Raw genomic sequence first — 18,505 nt, forward strand, 5'->3', positions numbered from 1 at the left:
TGCCCTATACTGTTTATTGCCCTTTACTCATCCTTAGCAAAATCCACAACAGAAAAACATAGTACAACTTCTTGATGCATTTCCTAGTTAACCATAGAAAATTTCCTATACTCTCTAGATAGTATATGAATGCAATACCGCTTAAGAAATAAGAGACAGCAACAATCTGAGAGTTGGAGAGAAGCCTTTCATACAGTGAAGAACTAGAGAAAGAAAAAAAAAGAGTAAAAAGCTTCTCCAAAGGTTTTTTTTCTTTAAAATTAGTTCTTGATGCGTGGATTTTTAGTAGGTGATACTACACAATCTTAAAAAAAAAAAAATACTCCATATAGTATATATCTACATATGTATTTTTATATGTACACAAATAAATCTGCCAAAAATAGAACATCCAATCTTAATTTTTATCCTGTCAATCATAAGTGCAGGCATTGCCATGAGGAAACTCTTTTCTGCAGCAGGCATTCAATGTGCTCAAACTCTCAATGCTCTTAAATTCCATTCACTTCCAGTGGTAGAGTTTGTACCTTTTAAAATTATAGTTCGCTTGTCTGAGATTGAAGTCACCATGCCAACCCTGGTGAACAACACAGGACATGAAATAGCCTGTGGATTTCTTGTCTCACCCTAACAGCTGGAAATCTAATTGGGGCAGAGGAAAACAAAACATGGTAAAAACAACCATAGGAGTCAGGAGGGAAAACAAGAAACAAGCAGTATGAGTTTATGTGGAAACAAATGTAGATACCCATCCATGTAGTGTTTCTACCCGATACATTAGAGAAAACACATTTTTCAGTTACCAGTCTGCTATATGCTTACCCATTGAGAAGGTGGTTCCACAAGCCACTGAACTCTATCTTTGATGTTCATGATAACTATTTCTAAGTGTTTGTGAACTACACCACTTAAATCCCCTCAAACATCAGTTTATTTTCTCTTGTAACGAATTCCTACAGTGTGAGATTAACAGACACAGGGGAGACCTTCAGGCACCGAGAATGTAAATTAGCCTAATCTCAAGAAAACAAGATGAGCACTTAACCATAAATACTTTTTATAATCACATCAAACATGACATACCTGGTATTTAGTTTTATATAAATTAGTTGTTATGTCAGACCTACTTCTGAGGTTATCCAAAACCCAAACACGTAACATTATTTCTACTCTTTAGGCCTGAATAATATTTACAGACATTAATGCTATATCCAGCTCTACACTCATTCGAGACACATTATATAACTTTATTTTTTTTATTTGACAAGCAGCAGTATCATGTTCGTCATTTTTTTTACATTTTAATGTAGATACAATTATTAGGTTATCTGTCATATTACAATATTTAGGTTTTTTGTGTGATTTTTTTTTTTACTTTGTCTTAAGATACATTAAAAAACATCAACTGCAAACGTGAAAGGGGAGGGGAGGGGGAAAAAAAAAGCATGGTATCCAACCAATTCTCCACATTTCAGCAATACTTCACTCATTCTTTTAGTAAAGTTTTAAGAAATGTCATAATGACATGAGCTTGAAATATCTATAGGCATTTTCATTGACGCTCATGACATGGCACTGGTGATGTTGTAAACAGCAGAAAAACAGGGGCTGCCAAGTGACCAATTATGGAGGCACAGGCCTGCCTCTTCCCACAGGAACACACCAAACAGTGACAGCAATGATCTCCTTACAATCATACCTGCAGGATAGCAACATCATGCTACATAACTGTACTCGTCTGCAGAGGCCTGGCTTCGCTCTATGTACTGTTTGTCTATCAGGACTTCAATACACTTCTTAATCATGCTGATACTGGGGTTAAACCTAGCTCTTGATTGGCTAATTACCTGCAAAAGAAAGACACAGGTTTTGTGTTATTTTTATTTTTCACCGTTATAAGTGTCATCTAAATATTTGCTAAAGGCTTTCAGGCAACTTCAGCATATTTTTCTTTTTAAGACAGGATTAAATAACCCTGGAAGAGTTAATTTGTAACAACCAAGAAAGTATCTCTATGTAGTAGTGTCAGGACACTGAAACTGACTGGTCAGTTCACTGGTTACTTCGGCCACATGTTCCCCAGATCTCTTCCTTCCTCTTGCTTGCTTCATGTCACAGTACAAATGAAGACAAATAGCTATGTTAAAAATTAATCTAATATTAAAACGTTTCTCCATTACTATCACAGTGGAGTTCTCCTACCAGTAACCTCCTTTTCTATACAGCTGGAGAAAATCAGGATGAAGTTCTTCTTCAGTCACTGAAGACAGACCTACAATTTAGTGAGTTCCATCTGCCTATGCTGGAACTTTTTAATACATGTAATAAGAAGTTATTTATTGTAAAGACAAATCTATATTTGCATTGTGGAAGAAACTGCCACTCCAGGCAAAACTTTAGATGTCTCTTAGTAGTTTTCAGTTTTGCCCATTCTCTTGTAGAGAAGGGGAAGAAATTGTAGAAATTGTGTAGTAACAGAACGTGCAAATCCGTAAGTAGGTTTTTTTTCCAAATAAAATACCTTACTACTCAAGTGTCACAATATATTTTGCCTGTAGTTTTTTATTTATTCTGTAAAGAAAATTATTTTTATTTCAGCTGAATTTTCAGTTTTCTTTACAACTTCTCATGGCTGGCTTTGTCCCAGCTCTAGAGTTTGCTGGGGCCCTCTGTGAGCCAACAGAATTCACCAGGTGGAACTCACCCAGCAAAGCAAACAAAAAGCTCAAAAGAGTGAGTTTTGTTGGGCTAACAGCCAAGGGTCTGGTACATTCCACAGTAGTACAAGTGAGGAGAAACTGGGTGCTAACAAGCTGATAGATCTGCTCAGATTTCACCTAACTTAGCCCTCCACTGAAGCTGATTGTCATCACCACACTTCATGTATTTACTTAATACAGAGAGAACAAAAGAGAGAATTTTGTATTGGTATGGGTTTTCTTACTGTTCTTGCTTTTTTTAAATCAAAGATAGTACAAGTAAGAACGACAGACAGAAATACCTTATGGCCAGAATACAAATTTTCTGGGAATGACTGCTCTGATGTCTTCCCTCCACTACTCTTCCATACCTACTCATTTTATAGGAAAAGCTACCTTGTCCTGCAGAGGACTGTAACACTGAGCTAGAATTCAAATTATCAGGGCATATCTAACACAATTAACAATTCCACAAAGATCACATGCTGACATATACGTTGTCTACCAAGGACTCGGAGTATTTTCTTGGCCATCTCACCCTAAATGAAATGCATGGTGCTCTAGTCTAAGTATTAGAATCAGAGCTAGCTACATTAGGGTTAGAAGTCTCCCAAATATCTCTCTAACAATATAATCCTGCCCTTACAGCTGAGAAAAAAATATTAACAAGGTGAGAAAATATTAACTATTCATAATAAACAGACTCCTTTCAGAAAGATTTGTTCTTGGTCAAGATGGCAAACAGCACAATTTAATTGATACACTACATATAAGAATATAAACAGCATGATAAAAATAACAATGGCACCAGAATTAGTAATAATATCACAATTATAATCTCTATTTCGTTTTTAACTGAGTAACCATGAAAATGTCCACATTTCTTGCAAAACTGAAGAAAAAGCTTCTAATGTTACTCTTCTGCAAGAGCTCTGCAAAAGCAAAACACAGCAGGGGCATATAAGTGGCCCTTCCATTACTCAAAGGAAGAAGCAGTCAGAAAGGATTTGCTTCCAAAACATAAAAATTTGTAATCTATTTCACCCTTATAAACTGGTGTCAAGCAAAGTACGTTTCAAGAAATTTTTCCTAATAACTTGACAATGGGCAGAAAAAAGTATTTCCAAAGATGAAAGGGCTTGCCTATCTTTTTCTAGTTTTAATTGCAAATTCTTACATGATTTCATCATAATTGCATAGATGATTTAAACAATGGAAAACCAAATAAACAAACATTTTGAGAAAAATCAGGACCTATGCTGCCTCATCTTTCAGATATTCAAAATCTGATTTCTCAAATTAAGCTTGCTTTCAGACTATTTGTGTATAAACTCTTCTTCAGTATCCAAAACCTTTAGGTCTCACGCTGCATCCTCTGGGCTTACAAACTCCCTGTTGCTGCTAGTTTTTTTTAAGAAATAAAAATTAAGTAGTGGGTGTGGTAAACTGTTTCCTCCACCACCACAAATTACTCAATGTCTCTCCACCTGTATGCTCAAAATGGTTGAATAAAGCATTTTGAATCTTTTTTCCCCCTCCCACCAGTCTTCTCTGAAGCCATCCAGCAAGGCTCGGAGACGCAATAATGAATTAAACTGAAGAAAGACTTTGGAAGGTTGAGAAAAGTTAAACTGGGAACTGGTTGGAAGGAGCAAATGTTAGGCTGGAATGAGAAATGCAATTAGGCAGCCAACCAGCAGATGGGAAAGTGGGAGAAAAACTAAAGAAATAGCACTTCTTTCCAAGCAAGCCTGTGACAGTTCACAGGTCATTAATTTGGAATCTAAAAAATGTAGAGAACTGTACTGTTTTGTGGAAAAGGGAGATTAGAAAGTGCATGTCTCCATACTCAGACAACTTTTAAAACTTAAACTGTGATTTATAATAAAATAATGATTAGAGCACAAAATTGGCTAAGTACTTCTGTGGAAATTCCATACTAGAATATCCCTATTCAGGTTTTCAACTGAACCCATAGCTCTGGCAAAGATTTTTATAGGATACAACATCTCTTGGCATAGAACCAGCTAACAGGAAAGAGCAAGAACTTAATGCTCTGGTGCTAAGACACATTTACAAGATTGAGGGATCCCAGCTAAGGCTCCAGTTCAAAATAGACCCCAGGGAAATTCTCACTAATTTCGCTGGAGTAGTGGTTTCCACATGGTTGAGTTTTGTAGTCTGATGTTTTATCCTATCCTGAAGATTTTCATGAAATCAAGCTCGAGGACTTTCTCTTACCTCCTGAATAAGAGCATTATGTCGCAGCACTTTACGTGCTTTCATGATACGGACTATAGCAGCTTGAAGATACATTTTCCTGTCCTCATCTACAGCACTTCGGGTCTGCTCCATCTCCTGTGATACAGGAAGAACAGTAATGCTCAAAATACAGTAAGACCAATAAAGACTGCATAAAAGTATCGTGAATCTATACTTTTTACTTTACTAAAAGTGGTGAACTAATACAAAAATGCAGGTGTTGTTCAATTCCAGGAAAAACACGTCCATAAATCAAGGGTATCAGGTTTCATTGAAGTCAGTAGGACGGTAGGAGAGAGGCATCTAAACCAACATTTTTGCTAAAGAGAAAAGCAAGCAGCATTGACTATAATGTATTGAGTTTGGCGGCAGATACCTATTTGTACAAAATCCTGTGTTTTAGGAGATAAACTGAGAACACGGATTAACAACACAGGAATTGATTTTAGTTGCCAAAGGACACAAAACCATCGGAGAACAGTTGATTGGTTCTGCTGTTCTTGCAGTAAGTTGCTTTTATAAACACCAGCAACAAAATGTCTCACAAGACAGACTAAACAGCAATACCATTGGGTATTATCATTTTGTTTATCTTTTTCTTCTACTTTCTTGGTCCCTATTTCATCTTCTCTTGCCTATATTTCAAGTACAAAAAAAAAAGTGTTTCTTAAGCTTTAAACCTATGAAATTTCTTTTGTAAATCCTATGGAATCTGATATATGCTTACACTAAACTAATACAGTAAATTCCATTTTAGAAAAATAAGCTTTCAAAGCTATTCAGGCTAGAAACACCAAAGAATACTTGCCTGTGGCGTGTCTTTCTGCATTGATGTGGTAATTTTAAATTTTGTTCGTTTACTGCTGAAGTTCATATTTAATGAAAATGTAGACTCTGTCTCTATATCTTCCTGCAACAGAGAATAGTTTTTAAAAATCAGGAATGGAAACAGAAAATAGCAACCATTCACTTTGAAAAGTTGCAGTTTGGGTCTTACATACACAGAAAAAAATTCAGATTGGTAGTTGGAAATTCTAAAATGCCACTTGAACTGGGTCAATTTTTAAAGCTATTTTAACTGACCTAGGAATCAAGTCTATTTCAGAAAACACTATGAAGAACTCTGCCATACAAGAATTCTATTAACAAGCAATTTCTCTTTTAATACTTCGATAGCTTATCTTCGTTGCAAACACTCTCTATTTAAAGTAATTTTCTCCTCACAAAAAAGTGGGATTTGCATTTATTTATGGCAGAACCTTAAAAGGGAGCTCTGCTTCCATAATTTTTACAGAAGTTGTCTTCCAGAATTCAAGGAAAAGCACCTAAGCATTTTGTTATGTTATAGCAGAAACAGCTGACAAACTGCAACTTCTGCAGTGCACATCTATGTGCTGATTTCTAATTTTTTCCTGTCAGAATCTCAATTCTTTTCCGTATAAGTACATGTGTGTGTGTGTATATATATATATATATATTTTTTTTTTTTTTTTTCCCCTGCAGTATAAACACCTTTACATTCAACACAGCATGACTGGACAGATCTCTGTGGTTTCCAGGCAAGAGTCTGTACATGTATTACCAATTTCCAGCAGAATAAAGCTACTGGGATTCTGAGCCCTTGAAATCTTGCCAGACTGTCTAAAGCAAAAGCATTTTAGTAAACACAGAAAATATTTATCTAAATACACACTCAAACCGATATTAATTCTAATTTTATATCTTGCAATAAATAATCTTTGTTACAATATATATAAAAACCAGGATACCAGACATAGTATGGAAAATATAACATGAAAGGGGAAGGACCAAGAGCTTTAAAAATAATATGCTAACAAAAGATGGGCTAACATTAACTTTGAATATTATTCTGCTAACATGGTTGAATATAAACCAAAATAAATTGTGTATTGAGCATGAACTCAAAATGCATGATTCTAATGAGTCCATGAAGATTTTGCCCAAAGCTTCTCATGCTCTTTCCCCTACACTCATTCAAAAATGAACAAACAAGCAAAACCAAACAACAACATTTACTACACCGTACTTTTCTGTTTGGCTCAGGTACAGGTAAAGAGAAGTTTGTGTATTGAATTCCACTGCTTAAGCCACTAAAGCTCACTTGTTTATTTAATAAGTACTGTCTACAGATCTGCTATCACATTCCTGGATGGAGTGCAAAGAAAACAGAAGTAGTAAAGACACTTGAATACTATAGACTGGAAGGAAAAGAACTGGAAAATGCAGTGGTAAACAATAAAAAGTAAAAGGGTTGGAAATCTATGTTATTCCTTCTTCTATGACATAAGCTTTAAGAAACTGGGTGAACTTTATACAATGGACATAAATAAATATAAATCCTTTAAATAACAGGCAACGTTCTAAGATTATTAAAGGTCTCACTGTTTCCTGTAATAGCTCCCAGTGTTTTATTTGACCCATGGTTTAACAGACATCTTCCCAGCAACTGTTCCAACCTGAGCTCATTTCTAGGTATTGGAAGCATGTCCTATGCTTCAGCCAAGCATCAGATCTTCCTTGTGATCTCACCTTCCATTTTCTAAAATTTTCCTGGTTAAAAACAAAAGCAGCTATCAGAGCAGCTTTGGATTTCTTCTTGTAAGTGAATTGAACAGCTTATCTCAGTTTCTTCTGTCTGATACTGTCTGTACAGTGGGCTTTCTGGGTGAGCTGGAAGAGGATGTATGGGATAATGTCTGTATGGGATGCACAGACACTTCTTGGGTGTTTCTTACTTAACAGAGTAAAGTCTGTGTCCTTTGCTGTATGGGAAAAAAGGTTTCACATAGGCTACACAGAAGGATGAGACAGTCAGAAAAAGGAGTATCAGCCACTGCCTTAATCACAAACAAAGCTCACATATTACTGGAATTACAAGAAATTAATAGAACTATAAGTCTGGCAAATTACAGCAAAAACCCTTTCACAGAAGTCCTCCTTGCTCTCTTTCTTGCTCCTCTAATCTGTCAGCAAGGAAGAACATGGTTGCTATTGCTTTCAGTCTCTTAATCCCACAAATATCTTTTTAGGATCACTGTAAGGCTTTGGTTTACTACTTGGGCTCCTTTCTGTGATTCAGTAAAACTTTGAAAGCAAGGCAACAGAAACAACAGAGAGTCCCTACTTATTACCTTTTCATGCTATTAAGGCATAGAAAGCCTGTCTGACAGGCACTCTACTTCTTCCTATCTCTTTCCTTATAAGTAGAGATTTACAATTTTTCACAAGGGTCAAAAATAAAGCTTAGAAAAATAAAAGTGAACAATGGAGATTAAAAAAAGTCCTCAACGAATATCAGAATGACAAGACTGAAAGCATGAAACTTTTTAATATCATTATGGTGTACCTTGTCTGAGTCATGGTTGATCATTTTGACATCAAGCAAAGATTTGATGGTTTTTGTCAGTTCCTTCTCATTCATTTGTGTACTGTCCTGAAGCTCTTTGTAACTGACAGTCTCACTGTTGTTGAAGGCAAGCAACACTGCCATTTGGTATGTTGTGACCATGGCTACATAAGGTTTGCACAAATAATTCATTTTTACTTCACCTGTAACGATACAAGTAGTTTTTTATAAACTGATGAAAGATGCCAAAAAGTCACCTGAAGCCTAACTACTAGAGCTCCTTCTGTATTTCCAGACATTCAACCCAAGTCTGTATTTAACACTCAAAATGGAACAATGACAACTGATGCTGTGAATTTACACGTATACAATGTGCTCTACAACACCCCCCTTGCCCTGATTAACTATGAATACTAGACAAACAGTGCAATATAAAATATAATGATTTTAAAAAATGAAATTCCAAGTAGCTTCAACACATTGCAATGCAGAAACTTCAATTACCAGAATCACAGAATCTCAGAATAGTGATTAATGGAAAAGCTGAAATTTAAAGGAAAGATTTAAAAACAAACTAAAATACTTGTCCATCAAATTTTTTTCATATTATTACATTGTTTTTAATTCCTATGAAAAATAAAAAGCACTGTAAAAATCTACCTGGAAGCAGATTTAGATTTTCTGTGCAAAGGTGAGTGTGTGTTAACAGCAACCTTCTTTTACCAGAACTAGATTTTCATTACCTTACATTGTTGTAGGCTAGTATGGTTTTCAACTCCATGTGATATGTTGCAGTGCTCAGTTGTTAAAGCCTGATACTGAAAGCACTTAAAATAAAACGATTGACTGACACTTACTAAAATAAACTATAATTCAATAGACATCTTCTAAGGTATTTTTAACATATATTCCTATATAGTAAATATAAGCATGCATTTATGTAAATACTCACATACCCGAGTAAAATAGTCTAATATGCATTCTTAAAATTATTTAGTATTTATGTCAGGAACATCTATACTACAGAAACAATTCCAGGGCAATTATTATTAACTCAGCAGTGCTCTGCAGTGCTTTTCTGCAGTTAAGAACACACAACTCCAGTTTTACTTGGATTTAATAAATCACAAGTTTACAAAACATAGATTTTGGAAATTCTAAATATTCTAGTAAATATTAATTTATAAAACAAAATATGTCCATTGACATTATATGAAAAAGAATGTTCCAACTCCCCATTTTTTTGTAATTTGAAAAGAATTTTAGCAAGTAACTGTTAGGTCATAGGTTTAGTAAAGCACTTAATTTTACCTGTACAAAGATAATGTAACCAAGTAAGCTTCCTTCCACTAAAATGCTGACTGTAAAATAATTCAAACTGAAAAACAAAATGAACACCAATTAGTCACACATATAACTACTCACAACAGTTTATCATAAACCTACCAGCCTAATGAGAAATACTGGTTTCATGTCCATCACACTGGATGCAAACACTGCAGATGAATTCATGACAGCATTTTCCTTTAGAAGATGAGTGATGACAATCTTAATTTAAGGTCTACCTCTGGTAATGAGAAAAACTTGAGTAGATTCAAAGAATCTTTCCCTAAAATGGGATCAAACTCTGTAAACCCCACAATGCCAACACTGTGTACACACACTATTTTGGCTTTTTCTGGTTTGGTCTGGCAACTCTGATTAACACTCAAAGAAAACATAAAAACAGGGACTTTTCATCTCTTTAAGAATTAGGTGTTTCTCCACCCACAAGCTTCCACACTATGAAAACCAGTATTTGTACACCACTCAGATAAATATACATTTAAAGGAAGCTCCAGCAGTCTCAGAAAAAGCTGCTGAAGAGATTGCCCAGTTACAGAGGCACTCACACACTTTGGAGTGCAATTGCAAAACTTTTTTTTTTTTCTTTCCCCTTTAAATCATTGCCAGAATCCCAAGAGAAGTCTCTCCATGGGTAAAATTATCAAATTGGACATTAAATAAAGACACTGTCAGACAATTTTCAAGGACTCCTCCCTCAAGGTCATGTTCTGTTTCTTTAGGGAATGCTAATTTAAAGCACTGATCTCCAGCTAGGTGATATATGAATAACTTTGCTCCTCTAAAATGGCAAAATGCTGAAATTAGGCAAGCAACCCAGACTCTGAGCTCCTTCTGATACACAATTCTGTACCAGTTTTCCAACTGAGGCACAACTGATAATACTCCTACTTTAAACCCACAAAGACAGCAAAATCTCACCAGTCACCTGGTCATCCTGTAGTCTGGGTTGGAAACTATTATCTTGCTAAAACCAAGTGCACTTATTCAGCTTTAAGTGAAAATTAAAGCTGAATAAATAGCCCTAATACTCAGTAGTAGTACAAGAAAAAGATCCTTCACAACAGAAAAAGACATTTGCCATTATAACTTATATCAAATAACAATGTAAGGTATAAAAACTGCTAAAAAATCTCTTACATCCAATAATATAAAATCTGTATTGCCTAAATTTTACTTCACCATTAGATACACCTGAGCAAATATGAACACAAACGTTCTGTATTTTAACAAATATTGTACCGGTAACATTTAGAATACAATAATATAATCAAAAGCAACAAAATACCTCTACAAAGCAGAAATGATCACATAAGAAAATATTTGGCTAAAGCAAAATCTTTACTGCTTTGAGAAATCATAAAATGAGCTTTAGAGAAGTTTGCATGAAGCTTGACTTTGAACAGTTTCTATGAAACAGGGAACAAGACACCTGTATTTGCATCTTAATCTGCTATTAAGATAGTTAAGATTTAATATATTAATATAAGAAATAGAATCTTCTTTTATCTAAATATTAGAAGATGGCTTTGAAGCAAAGAACCAACCTAGTTAATTTAATTGCATTTATTTTATTAGCATCTCTCTCAGCAACCAAAAAGTGTAGAAGAGAGATGTGAAAAAGCTACACAAATAGATACATAAATTCAGTAAGGTATTTGGTGACCCTTCCACATTGCATATGGACTGGAAACATGATAGCCATAATCTACAATCAAAATGAAGCAGCTCAAGTTTTATTCTGTTTGAGTTAAGATTTTTCATTTGGAGTTATTTTATATTTTCCACATGTTTACAGGAAGCCTCCTACTAACCTACCATCTGTACACTTTTTTCCAGTTCCTGAGGAATTGCAAATGTAGAAGAAGGAGCCTGAGTTAGAGGCCATGCGCCAGCCTAAAAGTATTGAGAAAAATAAAAGCATTAGAATTTCATACAACATATATATTAAGGAAAAAAAACACTCTTAAGTGGATGTATAGTGTACATTATGTCATAAGACAATTAATTGACTCAGGAAGTTTTACTGATCATTTTTTACTGCACCTTCTGCACTCCCCACTGAGGTTAATTGAGACTGAGATTTTATATCACTGTTGTTTAGGGGCCTAGTGGGTTGATTTTACAGAAACACTAGGAAAGTAAATAATTCCACAACGATCACAAGCCATCGGTTTCCATTTAAAGAAGTATTCGTAATTTAAAAAAATTGTATATTTTTTATCATAACATAACATAAATACAAATAACTCAACAGCAATAAACATATTAGTACCTGTAGAACATATATCTGAAAACTAATTCCCAAATCAATGATTGTGTCCTGGTTTTTGATAAAGTTGTTGAATTTATTGTTGAGATCAGCGCTAACACTCATGTCTGTATACATTCGATGGAGCTTGCTGGTAAATTCATAACCACAGGCTTGCTGTGAAGAAATATTGTAACAGGTTTTAAAGTGAAAACAGCACTTATCATATAAATTATGTCCCCTCACTAATACAACATGAAAATCTAGTCAGCAGAAGTGTTGTTATATTTACAGAGAACACTAGCTACAATAAAAACAAACACTGTAAAATAAAATTATCACCTTTATCTTAGTTTCACCTTATATATATTAATCCATATGAAAAATACTGTTTTATAAAATCAAAAGATAGACGTGTTTATGGAAGTCCTTGGTACTTTTTTAATGTTAACATGAATGACTTGAACACAGCTAATAAAACTATCCCAAACCTCATAAAAATCTCAAATGCCTAGCTGATACTCAGCATTTTATCTTCCACAGACTACAGAGAAACTAGCTTTTGCTTTCAGCTATTGGAAACAGATCTACTGACTGCTAAGTTACCTCTGGCACCCTCTGCTGCTCCCTCTCAACACTACACACTCTTACATCTGTTTATTTTGTATTAGAAGAATATTACCCTACCTTTAGTTTATTTATCATCGCCTCTTCAGAATCCATAGACATAGACAAACCATGAATTAATCTTTTTGCCAACATTCTGGCATAGAACTGCATTAAAAAAAGCAGAGATGAGGATTTAAGAAATACACACACATTCTTCAAGTATGCTTTAAATGTGACATTTTAACCATTATTGAATAGGAAAAGTTACCTTTTGGAATACATCTTTGTCATCAATGTATTTGAAAACAGTAATGAAACTTGTAAGCTTGTCTTCTACTTCATTCTCTGTCATTCCTTTTGCTGATTTCTTTAACAAGTTGTCACAGTATTTGGCCAGCTCAAATTAAAAAAAGAAAAATCAAACCCAAACCTCCTTGTCAAGCTTGAAAACAAACGTATGCTAAGGTATTTCCAAATTTCTACAATAGTCCAAACACAAAATAAGTCACAGTCTCACATTCTATACAAGGGCTGGATTCATGGGCAAACAATACATTCTACATCCACAGAAAATACAGTCTACATCAAAAATTAGAACCATAGCAATTTTGCACACTCACAAAACGTGTGTGCAGCTTAAAGCTGTTATTAAAATACACCCCTGAGTGTCACCCAGTGTGAGAACTGGGCAGGCATGTGAAGGACCCTATGGCAATTCATTTGATGGTTATATACAAGAATTACTACTGTGTGCATCACTTACCAACTCAGGTGCTTTGCAGATCGACTTGGGCTCCCGATAGTTAACTACAGATGTCAAAGCCTACATAAAAACATGGAGTAAAGAGAAAAATTGTCAATTACACAGTTTTTTCTTTTATGAAATTTGAAGAAATCCAAAAAATCCTCAAGGCAAAGACCATCTGAGATCCTATAAAACTGAACTACATGAAAGAGGATTAAAAAAAGAAACATTAATAAGGTTTAAATTACTGCTCTATGAGAATTTGGTTGTTACACACTTTTAGGCTGAGAATTTAGTAAAAGTGGAAAGAGTGGAGGAAGAAAAATAATTACAGAAAACTGAAGAACAAATTATGTTCTGATTAGAAACTTCACAAAAGTATGAAGATTTTGGCATACAGCAATATTACAGTAAAGAAAACCTAAATATGATGAAAAACAAAAGAGATAACAGTAGTTTAGAAATGAAAAAAAGATTATCAGAATAATGGAGCTTCTAGACTACATGTCATATTTAAATTAGTGCTGTAAACTAACAGTGAACCAAAAATATTGCATGACCATAGTTCCCAGGAATTATAGGTCCTCTGTGGAAGGAAAATCTTGTTGTTACTATTATAAAGACAAACTGACAAGGAACTCCTCTATACAACACCTCAAGATTCCAAAATTTGCTAATAGGTCCCTAGAATTCCTCTGAGAAAAAAATGCACCACCTGATAAGAAATTAAAGCTTGGAGCACTCTTTTTCAATAATACTGGAAGCAGCAGCAGCAATTTTGATATCCACCATCAAAAATTAACAGCAAATTATTATTTTAAGTATTTATTGTACGAAAGATCAATGAAGCGAAGAATGTACGTATGTAAGAAAAAGTACATTGCCTATGTACCAGCAAATGAAATTGTCAGCCTCATGTTACTCCACCTTCTGGTACATGACATTAATTGCAACGGAGAGAGAAATGTACTTGGTATTGAAGTATTTATTTTAAAACGCTGAACAATTATTTTATCAATGTCACAAATACAGATGGGTAACTACTACTGGTACCATCACTGGTACCTTCTCCATTATGCCTTTTTGGGTTAACCTTGACTGAAAAACATCAAAGCTTAGACTCTGACATGAACTACCAACCACAACTACTGCACACACCACAAAAGAGCAATGAACTGTATGTGTGCATCCTGTGAAAGGAAATTAAAGCAAGGAAAGATATTTATTAGTTATAATTAATAATGATTAATATTAAAATTTATGATAATTAGAACGGTTATCTTGAATACCTGCATGGCTATGCATTTCAAATTAAAGAGCAGCAAGCCTCTTTCCCTATACTTATTATTTAAATTCAAGTGCAGCTCTCTCCTGGAAGAAGTTACCTATCGTGGCAGTGATTGAAGTAATGTAAGTTTCCAGATATTCTTTGTAGTCGTCTTGAAAATTCTAAGCAAAAATTCTGTAGAAATAATACTAAAAGTATTCAGAGATAAACATTATCTCAGCAAACAAATTCAAGTTTAAAGAATTACCACACCTTCCAAACCCCACCAGTAGCCTAGTTATTATCTGCACTTACACTTACACTGAGTGGATCAGCACCATTTTTGTGTCCTGAAATATGATGCAAAGAAAGGTATCTCTTCAGAAAACAAGTATTAAAATGGTCTCCTTTAATATGTCTTTTCCCCTACACTGGATTGTCTTTTTCTCCATTGCATTTCTAAACTAGAAAGACTGCATATGAACTATCATTGAACATGTGTTGATGTTATGAATGATGAACCTGAATGAGGGTCCTGGGTTTTGTTTTCCAATGCTTTTTTTATTTAAGTAAAAATTACCTTGTCAAGGGCACTCATAAAGTGTTGATCACCATTCAAAACAGTGTTGATCAGTTGAACAAATTTACTATGTACTTCCAAAACTGACTCCACAAACTGAGTTGGCATCTAAAGAGGGCAGATAAAGCAGAAAGCAAGTTAGTGAGAAAAGTAGTACTGTCTAACACAATCATATCTACATTAGTTGTAGATTTTTTTACTAATTACTCTTTTTTGAGAAAGTTAATACTACAGTGATTTTTGAGAGGATGGATTCTGCATTGCTGTACTCTCACACTATGATGCTAGGGCATGTTTTGGGAATAGAAAGTCTAGGCTACAATTACAGTCCTGCTATCCAACCTAGATTTCAGTCTATACTACTCTCACGCCATCTAAATTTTCCCAAAAATCCTTTATCAGCTTTTTCAAAGATCATTCATTCTAACATAAATACAGCAATCAAGCAACTGATATAATAAACTGCTGCTTCTCCTACGCAGTGACTTCAGACACAGAAAATCTAGATGATCCCTTTCCTATACAGGACAGTTACCAATCAAATTTTGTGCACTACATTCCAGCATCACATCCTGCGTAGAAATGACTGACAGAAGCTGGAGGAGCCCTTACACAGACAAGCTGGCAGGCACAAGTGTAACAGTGTGCAAGGCACTGCCTCTGTAGCATAACTCCCCAGGTACATTCTCAGGTCACACATTAATTTTTTTTGAAGTATATAATTTATACAATAGGATGAGTATTTCACATTTGAAATTATCTGCATAAGGTTGTGAATTGTCACTACCCTCATGGGTCTGTATTTATTTTCCTGAGTAGACACTATTAGTTTGAAAGAATAAGTTCAATAAACCTAAAAGTAATTTGAAAGCAAACCATACTACTAAAGACTTCAGTCCCTTTTCAGTATGCACACAGGAGGGACAAGAAAAGTAAGTATTCCTATGCAATCAGTAACAGAGTGAATGTACTACAACTTGTGTTTATGTATTATTATATATGTCCAGAAACACTGGACAGCTAAAGTCACCATCCTAAAGTGAGCACAGATCTAGACAGGAAGATGTACACATGCATGAATACAATGTCAAATGAAAGCCTGTTGTTTGTCTCTGAACAGCAATGCTAGAAAAACAAAAATGGAATTGAGTAATTTAAATAGATGTGAATGGAAAAAAAGTTTAACACACTTTAGTAAAATAAATAAGATAATATTTTCAGGAACTACATGACAATATAAAGCAAAATGACTACAAAGCTATTATGAAAACCATAACATTTAAATCAGGACAGGATGTCAAGTCTTGACAAAATGGAATCACTGGCTCCTAATATAAAAGAACAGCAAATGCCACTGACTTAAGAGAAATTCAGGAAAAGAATGCATATATGGAACAAAAGATCCTACTTGCCCTGATAGTATTAAGCAAACTACAATGAGAAATATCTAGCTGCAGCTGTTTCTGGTTAGATCACAGCAATTACTACAATCAGCTCTCAGAACAGATGAATGTGGCAGAGCTAACCATGCTGATGAGAAGTTACCCCTTATCCATCACATTGCAGACCAATTTTATGTAGACGAAATTAAAAACAAAACAAAACAAAAACAACAACAACAACAACAACAAAAAACCCCAAAACAACAACAACACCCCCCTCCCCCCCCCCAAAAATAAAACAAACCCCCAAAAAAACCACCAAAAAACCCCCCCCAGGATAAACTAAAAGGAAAAGGGCAAACACTTAATCAAGAATTTTAATCAAATAGTTATTTCAGCTGCCTGAGGAAACTCACATTTTCCTGAGAAAGATTGCTGGTTGCTCTAAGGCCCTCATCATGGATATGGTTTTGTAGTTCCTGAATCATATGAGGTAAACCACTTGACACAGCACGAAGTAGAGTATACATATTTGCCATGTCTGTAACAGAGATACATTTTTACAGAGTACACTTAGAAATGAACACTTTAGAGAGTATCATAATTTCACACAGATCTTAAAGACTGAAACAAGTCCTACTGTTTTGAAAGAAGAAAATTATCATACACTGGATCACTGATGAAAGAAAAAAGGAAAGAGTAGGCCTATTATTAGTATTTACTGAGTCCTGCCATTGTGACTACGTCACTCTTCCAAGGCAGCTTCTTTAGGAGAAGAGAGGTGGGCTAGTGTGGAGAAATAGTGTGTCAGTTTATTTTAAACCTTGGCTTCCCTAAATCTTCCTTAGCAGTGGCTGACTAAAATCAGTGTAGAGATCTTCTTGGCTTTCTATTTGCCTCCAGTGGTAGCTTGAAATTTTTCTCAGGTGAGAAAAGCTCTAAAAAAGGAACTGCGATTTTTATTGTATTTTGCCACCCCACACCTCCAAAAAAGAAACCAATTAAAACAGATCCAAACTCTGATCAAAACTGAAAAATTCCCTGGAAACTGAACACACCATTATTAGATACAATTTGAGTTTGACTGTGAAAAATAATTTGTTTCACATAAGAGATACCACCTTCCATGCAGGAATAAGCACTCTTTCAAAGGTAAGAGGCATGTAGTCATTGGGAAACATGTTTTTTTTAGTCAGGCAGGGAATGTAACTACATCTCCTTCTAAAAAAAGGATTTGGGATGAGAGGTCACAAAAGATTCAGGACAATAAAAAGTGGCTATGAAAAGAAGCAAAATATTTTATAAGCCTGACCTGTTAAGTGACAATGAAGAAATCAGTTAAGACAGAGCCATTGGTTTACAAATGAAAACATAAACATAAAATATGATCAATTCTACAGGACACAGGACTTCAGTGTGTTTCTAAGACAGCCAAGACAAGGAAAGAGAAAGAGCATTAGCTGAAAGAAGAGCAGTTAACAGTAAAAAGAAGGTTATGACTATACACTTGGAAGAATAAAAATTAGTTACATGCTAAAAGAAAAATGTCATTCAGGGTTTAATAGGGATTTCTAGCTAAGTAACATTAGTTTAAAATGCTTATGTGCACTGAAGGTTATTGAAAAAAGATAGGAAATTGCAATGCTAAGTGAATAAAACAAAAATAATTTCAGTCTTTTTGTGATCAGTGAGAGTTACCATTTCTTTTCTCTTGTCTGATAATATTGTGACATTCTGCATGTAGAAACTGCAAGTGATCAGCTACCATCCTCTGTTGGCATTCATGAGTCACTTTGCCATATGAGCTGGGATTCAAGTACTTCCGACATCGCATTTCTTCGTCTTTTAATCTACCTAAAACCTGCAGACAGGAGTTTAAACTGTGAGCTGAAGAAATACTGACAACCAATATAGTGCCATAATATACAACAGTGTATGTATATAGAATAAGAAACACGAACAAGTAATAAAGTTACAAAAGAACTTGTGCAGGATGCTG

The 18,505-nt window shown here is 34.8% G+C and overlaps 1 protein-coding gene across 3 annotated transcripts in view; it reads right to left on the minus strand.

The window, feature by feature from the left end:
• Positions 1-1,237: 1,237 nt before the first annotated feature.
• CUL2 (cullin 2) overlaps positions 1,238-18,505 on the minus strand; it is a 41,489-nt gene continuing 24,221 nt past the window's right edge. For all 3 annotated transcript variants that reach the window (XM_040073848.2, XM_040073839.2, XM_040073829.2), the window contains exons 9-21: positions 18,205-18,367; positions 16,923-17,047; positions 15,125-15,232; positions 13,296-13,355; positions 12,801-12,929; positions 12,611-12,697; positions 11,948-12,100; positions 11,491-11,568; positions 9,640-9,706; positions 8,329-8,531; positions 5,770-5,871; positions 4,941-5,057; positions 1,238-1,847 (exon numbers count right to left, since the gene is read on the minus strand). In XM_040073848.2, the coding sequence (XP_039929782.1) occupies positions 1,716-1,847; positions 4,941-5,057; positions 5,770-5,871; positions 8,329-8,531; positions 9,640-9,706; positions 11,491-11,568; positions 11,948-12,100; positions 12,611-12,697; positions 12,801-12,929; positions 13,296-13,355; positions 15,125-15,232; positions 16,923-17,047; positions 18,205-18,367 (1,524 nt within the window). In that variant the 3' untranslated portion in view covers positions 1,238-1,715. The remainder of the gene's footprint in view (positions 1,848-4,940; positions 5,058-5,769; positions 5,872-8,328; positions 8,532-9,639; positions 9,707-11,490; positions 11,569-11,947; positions 12,101-12,610; positions 12,698-12,800; positions 12,930-13,295; positions 13,356-15,124; positions 15,233-16,922; positions 17,048-18,204; positions 18,368-18,505) is intronic.

Source organism: Hirundo rustica, chromosome 1 (assembly GCF_015227805.2).
Source record: "Hirundo rustica isolate bHirRus1 chromosome 1, bHirRus1.pri.v3, whole genome shotgun sequence".
Classification (NCBI taxonomy): domain Eukaryota; kingdom Metazoa; phylum Chordata; class Aves; order Passeriformes; family Hirundinidae; genus Hirundo; species Hirundo rustica.